The sequence below is a fragment of the Rhinopithecus roxellana genome, chromosome 9 (assembly GCF_007565055.1).
Source record: "Rhinopithecus roxellana isolate Shanxi Qingling chromosome 9, ASM756505v1, whole genome shotgun sequence".
Lineage (NCBI taxonomy): Eukaryota > Metazoa > Chordata > Mammalia > Primates > Cercopithecidae > Rhinopithecus > Rhinopithecus roxellana.
Genome location: NC_044557.1, coordinates 123,353,263 through 123,362,968, shown reverse-complemented (window position 1 = coordinate 123,362,968; position 9,706 = coordinate 123,353,263). Strand labels below are relative to the sequence as shown.

Genomic DNA, 9,706 nt, shown 5'->3' with positions numbered 1-9,706 from the left:
TATATAAATTTTATGTGAAGAAGGGTTCCTATGCCTAAAAATATTTTAAGTTCCTGGCCAAAAGGATTTCTAAAATCTCTAGTTTTTAGAGCACCATGGAAATAGGATATTTGCATGGGTAAGGGGTAAATAAGTAAGTACAGAGAGGCCAGTCCTGTTTGGCAGGCACTGAGGGCGGTTGTGTATTTCATCAAGCACCTGGAAGGAGTACAGGAAAGGCAGAATGAGGATGCTGGATAATTAAGCAGCTTATCCAGAATTAGCCCATTATTTATTATGGGATAAAAAAATATTTTTGCATGTCTCAAGCAAGATAGATGCATTCAATTGTAAGTTCAAAAGTATATTGTAGTACCCTAGTGTTTGCAGTGGCAAGATACATAATAGCAAAAGATGGAAACAACCCAATGTTCTAGATGACTAGATAAACAAATGACTGTATATACACACAATGAAATATTATTCACCTTAAACAGGAATAAAATTCTGATACATGCTACCACCTTATGAATCTTGAAAACATTATGCTAAATGGAATAAACCAGACACAAAAGATCAAATACTGTATGAGTCCACTTACATGGGGTACTTAAAATAGTCAAATTCATAGACACACAAAGTAGGATAGTGGCTACTAGGGGCTGGGAAGAAATGAAGAGTTCTTGTCTAATGGATACAGAGTTTCAGTTTGGGATGATTGAAAAGTTCTGGTGATGGATAGTGATGATAGTTGCATAATATGAATGCACTTCAAGCCACTGAATTGTACATATAAAATATGGCTAAAATGGTAAATTTTATTTTTTCTTCTTTTTAGCCATCTATAGGCTTATCAATTTTGTTATCCTATGTGGTATATTTTGTCACAAAAAAATTGCTTCATAGAAAAAATATATTCTAAAGCTAACCACAAATAATTAGGATAATCTACACCACTGTACTTCTCCACCATAATGGGTAAAGTGTTGACCATATTTAATAATGAAATCTTATGCCAAATAAAAATGAAATTAGGAAGGGCTGAGAAACTCTTATGACATGTCTATATTTCAAAGAAAATTAGGCTCCTACAAAGACATGATAAACCTGTTATGACTGAAAAAAATCCACTTATTTCCAGCTTCTATTCTTGTTCAGAAAACCAAGAGACAAATCAGAATGGCAATAGTCCTCATATGTCAGTACTTTTATGTTTGAAAATTGCAGTAACCCTAGGAATACACTCTTAGATCTCCCTTTAAGAGAGCCTAATTCCTGTAATCTCAGCACTTTGGGATGCCGAGGCAGGTAATCACCTGAGGTCGGGAGTTCGAGACCAGCCTGGCCAACATGGTGAAACCCTGTCTCTATTAAAAATACAAAAAATGAGCCAGGTGTGGCTGTGGGTGCCTGTAATCCCACCTACTCAGGAGGCTGAGGCAGGAGAATTGCTTGAACCCTGGGGGTGGAGGTCGCAGTGAGCCGAGATCGTGCCACTGTACTCTAGCCTCGGCAACAGAGCAAGATGCCGTTTCAAAAAAAAAAAAAAAAGAGAGAGAGTGAGGGAGCCTGATTCAAGGAGTGTAGTTTGCAGACAGCCTCCAGCTGCTGAACCTTCAGAATCCAGCAGTGTCATGCTGAGGTGACACTCCCCGGACCTCTCCAATGACTGAGCTTGGTGGTAGTATTAGAGATGGGCCATTCTTGCCTACTGTGGAACTCTTCTAATGGGCAATCTTTGCTCTGACACTCCCATTAGCCTGGCTGAGAATTTCACAGAGCTGCACTGCAGTCTGGACACTCTTCCTACCCAACCTCCCTTTACAGGTGTCAGATGGTCATCACAGCTTGAGGCTCTCCTGTCTACTCCTGCTCCCTCTCCCCTTTATCCTTCACTGGCACTTCTCCCAGAATTGCACATCTAGTTCTGTCTTGGTGTCTGTTTCCTGGAGGGCCTGAGCTGACACAGAAACACTATGAGTTAAGTTTTGTTTGTTTGGCATGTTGACTTAGAAAAAAGGTATTGGCTTTATTCAAATATTTGCCCTACTTTAATAATATTAAAAGAATGAAGACTGTTCCCTGAAAACTGGTTCTCTAGGCTATCTCAACCTGGCTGACTTGAACTAGGTGACTGGGGTTTGGGGAGCTGGTTTCACTAGGTTGAATATAGCTAGAGTCCCATTGATGTTTTCATTCAGGCTGTAAAAAGAGGTCAATGCTGGACCAAAATATAAAAGTAAACCAAAAAAGAAAGGAGCACAGGAAACTGGAGATATAATATGGGCTGCAAATGGCAATCACGGAGTCAACGCATTGGGAGAGATGGACAGCTGTTCTCTGAGTCAGGCTGGGAAATCAATCCCTGACTAGACATCGTATGTCTTAGAGATGCCTGGTGTAATTAGTTTTCTAGGGCTTTCCTAACATATTACATATTGGGTGGCTTAAGGCTTAAAACAACAAAAAGTCATATTCTCACAGTTCAAGAGGCCGGCAATCTGCAGTCAAGGTGTCGGTGTACTGATTCCTTCTTAAATTATTCAGAGGGAGAACCTGTTCCAGGCAGCTCTCTGAGCTTCTGGTGGCTGCTGGCAATCCTTAGCTTGTGGCAGCAGAACTTACCATCTCTGCCTCGCAAGCCACATGGCGTTCTCCCTGTGTGTCAGTGTCCAAGCTTGCCTCCTCTTCTAAGGACACCAGTCATACTGCATTCAGTATGACCCACTTCAATCCAGCATGACCTCATCTTAACTACATCTGCAAAGTCCCTATTCCAAATAAGGTCACATTCACAGGTTCCAGATGGACATGAATATGGGAGAAGGTTGGGGGATGGGGGAACTATTCAACCCAGTACACCTGGGAACTTGAGTTTAGATTAAAAAGAAGCCTTAGATTGGTGTCATAAGAGATGAGGAAGAATTTTCTGGTGGTGAGACTTTGAAAATAGGAATATAGGGTCTTGTTGCAGATCTGAAACATCAGAAGGTATAGACTGTCTTCTTTCCTGACCACTGTTCTTAAGGTATTACTTAATCAGGCCGGGTGCAGTGGCTCACACCTGTAATCCTAGCACTATGGGAGGCCGAGGGGGGTAGATCACAAGGTCAGGAGATCGAGACCATCCTGGCTAACACAGTGATTCCCCGTCTCTACTAAAAATACACAAAAATTAGCTGGATATGGTGGCACGTGCCTGTAATCCCAGCTACTCAGGAGCTGAGGCAGGAGAATTGCTTGAACCTGAGGTGGAGGTTGCAGTGAGTTGAGATTGTACCACTGCACTCCAGCCTGGGTGACAGAGCAAGACTCCACCCCCCCCCAAAAAAATATTACTCAATCGATACTCTCCTTGGCTTCTAGTCTTCAGAGCAGTGAAATATCTGGTTTAGTGCATTTGTGTATGTGCATTTGACCCACTCCTTTACTGCCCCACCCCCAACTGTTTCTACAGAGGAAGGCAGATAGCAAAGTCCAAATACGAAATTGCCAGAATCATGCTGGAAAGGGAGAGAGACAGCCACTTTGGGTGGAAGTGGGCTGCCGCATCATTTAAGTGGAATGAGGAAAGGAATCTAGGTTATTTTTTAGCTTTTACCCTCCAAAAAAAATTTTTTTTCCCTTGGGATGGATTTTCGCTCTTGTTGCCCAGGCTGGAGTGCAATGGTATGATCTTGGCTCACTGCAACCTCCGCCTCCTGGGTTCAAGGGATTCTCCTGCCTCAGCTTCCCGAATAGCTGGGATTACATGTGCACACAACCAGGCCTGGCTAATTTTTGTATTTTTAGTTGAGACAGGGTTTCACCATGTTGGCCAGGCTGGTCTTGAACTCCTGACCTCGGGTGATCCGCCCACCTTGGCCTCCCAAAGTGATGGGATTACAGGCACAAGCCACCATGGCTGACCCCCAAACCTCTTTATTCTGACCTCCCCTAACCCCACTTCACTCTTGATCTAGAAGTACCTGGTTCTGCCAGTTCCTGAATATTCTGAAGATTCTGCAGTAAATCAGGTTGGTTCTCAGCTTTCTGCGCTGACAGCTAAGAATGTGTCTATCTCTGTTCTGCTATGTAAATGTCTATTCATCCATCTATTTTCAGATTGCAAAATTTTGTTCTTTTCCTGTTTTTCTCACACTTGACTTTTTTTTTGCTGTGGGTATTCATGTGTCTCTATCATCTATCTCTATCAATCAATCAATCATCTATCTTCCTATTCATCCATCCATCTCCCTTTGTTGTAATTTTAGTGAGGCTTTGGAGGGAATAAAATTAGATGTATGTATTAACCTGACATCTTAACCTGAAATTCCAGATTTAAAGTGCTACCAATCAATATAATTGTAAGGTTGTCTTCTGTAATGCTGAGCAGCTCAGGTGCAGGAATGAAGCAGGTAGACATTTAATCAGGGTTGAAGTTATGCCAGGTGAAAAATGGAGGAAGGGAGGAGACTCAATGGTGTTTTGTTTGCAAGGGAGTCATCTTAGTGATGCACCCCACACTCTAAAGCTGGATGAAGGAGATAGTGAGAACATAAGATGATGAGTGAAAAATTGGGAGTCAATGGGGATTGGAATCTCAAAGATTTTTGAAAAAGTGCTCAATTGGGTACACAAAATTAAGGGAGCAGGAAGGATAGTGAGTGGAGGGGTTAAAATTTAGATTTGAGACTTTGCAGAGGCTATTGGCCATTGGGTGTGACCTTGGGAAGGGGTGGTGTGGCAGGCTCTTTTGCCACAGTATCATTAATCCACTGACTTTCTACACTGTGACACTGTCACACCTCCATTAAGAGGTGGAGTCTTATTCCTTCCCCTTGAATCCGGACCTTGTAACTTTTTTATAACCAACTGGGTAGAAGTGAAGCTGTGTGATTTCCCACGCTCGGTCAGATAGTGTCAGCCTGGTTCTTGTGGAATGCTCCCTCTGGGGAAAGCCAGCCTCATGAGAGCCATCTTACTACCCTGAGACTGCCATGCTGGAGAGGCCACGTGTAGGTGCTCTGGTTGACCCAGCTGAACCTAACCTTTCAAGCACCCCTGCCAAAGTACTGGACACGTGAGTGAAGCTGTCTTGGACCCTACTAGAGCGGCCAGCCAAGTGACTTCAACTGATACCACGAGAAACAAAACTGCCTAGGCCAGGTCAAGAACCCCGCCTGAATTCTTGACCTACATCATTTGTGAAGTATGATTATGACTTGCAAGTATGTTTATGATTTGCAAGTCTCTTTCTTTCATCCAGAGATCTCCCGTGAACTCCAGAGCCATATATCCAACTGCCTTCAGAACATCTCCAGTTAGATGGCTAATGTGCATCTCAAATTTAACATGTCCAAAATTGAGTTCAGAATAGTTCTCTCAAACCTGCTCTTTACCTACCTCAGTTAAAGGCAATTAAAGTCTTCCAACTGTGCAGGCCAAAAACCTTGTCATCCTCACTCCTTCCTTTCTCACATATTCCATATCCAATGTGTTAGGAAATCCCACGGGCTCCATCTTCAAAATATATCCAGATTTCAAGAACTTCTCACCAATTCCACTGCTACTACCTTGGTCCAAGCTGCCATCATCTCTTGTCTGGATAAGTCTCCTTACGGGTCTTGCTGTGGCTGTACTTGTTCAACTTAGGTCTACGCAGCTAATTAACTCAAAGAGATCCTGCTAAAATGTCAGATTATATCCTTCCTCTGCTCAGAATCCTCCAATGACCTGCCATCTCAATCAGTAAATAAATGCCAAAGTGCATACAAGGACCTACAAAGCCTCCCTCACCTCTCTGTTCATCTACAGTGGCTTCCTCCTTGGTCCTTAATCTGGATAGGCGCAGTCGTGTCTCAGAGGCTTTGCACTAGTCGCTCCTTCTGCTGGAAAGTTCTTCCTCAGAGACCCATGTAGCTAGCAACCTATCACTCAGACACCTTGTAACCCCATTCCTTGCTTCCTTTTTCTCCTTAGCCATGTATCACTGTCTAACATACTATATATTTTACTTATTTATTGCCTGTTTTCCCCAGTGGAATGTAAGGGCCACAAGGCAGGTAATTTTGTCTAATTTGTTTACTGCTGTTTAAACTAGTACCATACACATAGACAGCACTCAAAATATATTTATTGAATGACAGTTTCTCAGTACAGTGTATACTATCCCCATCAAAGGAAAAAAAATTAAGGGCAAAACAAGGGGTGAGGGGCAGGAATATTGCTAAAGAAAATTCTAACAAGAGCTATCTATAATTATAGCTTTTATTTATTATATCTTAATTCAGTCATTTATTCACAATTAGTCTAACTGCATTCTTGATGAATACCTGACTTCAGCAAAGGAGTGAATCCACTAAGCAAAGTTCATTTATTTTTCATGATGTTCTTCTTTTGATCTTGAGTCTTTACTCTCCTGGATTCCTAAGAGAACTGCATCAGCCTCTAGTATAGTTGTATCTGTTGTTGCTCCCAGGAACCTAGATGTAAGCTCAAGATCTAATAGCCGCAACCGGACCCTGGTTCCTTTCTGGTATTTCCTAAATAGTACAAAAAAAAAAAAATTCCATTAATTCTGAATATCATAACATGAACAAGTAGTTTAATGACAACAACCAAATTCCAATTTTAATTTCTGTTAGCTCAAGATGAAGTTAACACTGGTAATTTGATTGTATCAGAAATCCTGCCCCCCACCCCCAAACTTTTTTGTTTTGGAAAAAAAAAGACAGGGTCTCATTCTGTTACCCAGGCCGGAGTACAGCGGCGCAATCAGAGCCTACTGTAACTTCAAGCTTCTGGGCTCAAGCGACTCTCCTGCCTCAACCTCCCAAGCAGCTAAGACTACAAGCATGCACCACCACGGCCAGCTAATTTCAGAGTCAGGGTCTCTCTATGTTGCCCAGGCTGGTCTCAAACTCCTGGCCTCAAGTGACCCTCCCACCTTGATCTCCTAAATTTTGGGGATAACAGGTGTGAGCCACTGCCAGCTCTAGAATTTTCATCTTAAAAGTTGCCTTTAAAGATTTTAAAACCCACAGTAAACGGAAATTCAAGCCAGACAGTTCTTAAAACTGGTGTCTACTTTGTCAATTAAAGTCAGAGAGTATCAAGGGGAAAAGAAGTTTCAGATACATTTTCCTTCTAAAATTAAAACTTTATTTTAAAGTAAAATTTTACAAAAGCAAAATGGAAAAATGTCTAAATGTAAAGTACTCAGTATTTGGGATTGGTTGCATTGTTATTAATATGTAATGCCAGTTGGATGAACCTGGAGGACTTTATAAACCAGGCACAGAATGACAAACCCCACATGATCTCTCACTTATATGTGAAATCTAAAAAAGTTGAACATCTTGTAGTAGAGATAACTACAGCTCCTGTGGTTACCAGGTCAAAGGATGTTAGTCAAAGGATACAAAATTTCAGTTAGATAGGAGGAGTAAGTTCAAGAGATCTACTGTACGTCATGGTGATGACAGTTAATAACAGTGTGTTGTAGACTTGGAAATTGCTGAGTATATTTTATGTTCTCATCACCAAAAATGATTTAAGTACATGAGGTAATGCATTTGTTAATTAGCTCGATTTGGCTATCCCACAATGTATACATATTTCAAAACAGCATGTTATACCCAATAAATATGTACAATTTTTTTTTTTTTTTTTTGGAGACGGAGTCTCGCGCGTCACCCAGGCTGGAGTGCTGTGGCATGATCTCCACTCACTGCAAGCTCCGCCTCCCAGGTTCACGCCATTCTCCTGCCTCAGCCTGCCGAGTAGCTGGGACTACAGGTGCCTGCCACCACGCCCGGCTAATTTTTTGTATTTTTAGTAGAGACAGGGTTTCACCATGTTAGCCAGGATGGTCTCGATCTCCTGACCTCGTGATCCACCTGCATCGGCCTCCCAAAGTGCTGGGATTACAGGCGTGAGCCACCGTGCCTGGCCAAATATGTACAATTTTTATTAGTTAAAAAATAAATTACAAAAGAAAATGTAATGCCAGTCATAACGCATGATGACTCAATTTAGTCAATAAAATATTCAAGTATTTTATAATAACAAATGAAAACTGATATGCATTTGCCTTTCTTCCTCAATCATTTTAAAAGTTAAACATCAACATTATAGATAGCAAGATGGAAGTACTGCTGATTAAAAACCACAAATCTTTAACAATCTAAATATATATTTTATATATTCTAATTTAATTTTAAAATTAAAATAACTTTATATAAACAGAAAAGGAAGAAATAAAGTTCTCAAAAAAGTCACTGGAAAATAATTTTGGTAGACTACATATGAAGTCTCCACATAATAATTGAGTATTCTGAAGAAATTTATATATGGTCCATCAAGTAAACATTTAGGCTATTCAGCTTTTTTTGAGAAGTTACTTTTTCTGATTTTAGAAATAAATGCCCTTTTGTAAAATCTGGAAAATGATGAAGTCAGTCACATTTTCTAGTCCTTCTATATGTTTATATGCATATATGTATATATGTATGTTTGACATCATAGGTAATATTTTGTGTCTTTGTTTTAAAAAACTAGAGATATCCTCCATGTTACAGACAGAAAAATTATGGTACACGGAAGTAAAGCTACTGGCCTAATGCCACACGGTGGTGTAAAAGGATTCACAGATTCTTCTGCTCCTCCTTAAGTTTTCAATTACCTATGACCTCTTGAAAGAACAGTAAACATAATCCCTTTAGGAGTGGTAAGAATTTATTACTTCATATAGTCTCATGTCTTTCCTATGAAGTAAAATATAAGCTATATTGCTGCCATTCAACTCATTATTTTAATTATTCTCCATTAGAAAAATGGCTACTTTCAAATAAATTATCATTAAAAACAATACTGCCTCGTGCAATGTTATTTTTTACACCTTTTTTTAAATTGGGGAAAAAGCCCCCCAGGCAGCAGTTTTTCAGAAATTTTGTATTTCCTATTAAAACCAAAGAATACTGCTGTCTTGAAAGGCAAATAGGATGTCTCCACTGAGCACATTCAAAATGAAAATAGCCTGTGTTTCTACTGCTTGGTGTGTTTCTTTTAACTTCAAGTGCTTGCTTCTGACTGATCTTTGTGAACTCCAGCCTAAATGGATTCAATCTCAGCCTTTACCAAGACTGCTCTCTTCCACTGTGCACTTTCTCAGGCCATATGCTGCAGTAAACGAGCCTGCATGTCTGAGCTGTATAGGAAAAGGGCAATTAAATCTGGTTTTGCATTTCTGTATTAAGGGCATGTTTTAAAGACTTTCCTTTGGAGAGGTTTCTGACATTCTTTCCACAGACATTCTTTAACATCTGTCAGTGCATGCTACTGATGGTTCTCACAGACTTAAAATAGAGAGAATCTCTCTGACTAGTTCTTTGATATAAATATATTAAGTAATACAAAGTCAACAAATACAAAGCTTGGATTGAACTTTGGTATCCAAAGAGAATATTGTGAGGAATTCTGACATTGCTAGTCAAATTAGCTGTCTTGCTGTAATCATAATTCTCACAAGTTTTAAAATAGTTCTTTTGAAATCATTAACCATCTATGTTTTTATCCTACTAAGTTAAAATCATTCAGATATTTTTCTGGCTTTCTCACAATTCCTTAATTAGAGTTTTAAGACTACAGAAGAAAAGTTTCCATTTTCTCTTTTTCCAAGAGGAAGAAAAACATTTCTAAAGGTTTAATTAACATCAATTTGTTTCTTTCTCTAATTCATACAAAT

General features: G+C 40.0%; 1 protein-coding gene across 2 annotated transcripts in view; it reads right to left on the bottom strand.

The window, feature by feature from the left end:
- Positions 1-6,074: 6,074 nt before the first annotated feature.
- Positions 6,075-9,706, bottom strand: part of MRPS28 (mitochondrial ribosomal protein S28) — a 102,002-nt gene continuing 98,370 nt past the window's right edge. For both annotated transcript variants that reach the window (XM_010378489.2, XM_010378488.2), the window contains exon 3: positions 6,075-6,503. In XM_010378489.2, coding sequence (XP_010376791.1) covers positions 6,335-6,503 — 169 coding nt within the window. In that variant the 3' untranslated portion in view covers positions 6,075-6,334. The remainder of the gene's footprint in view (positions 6,504-9,706) is intronic.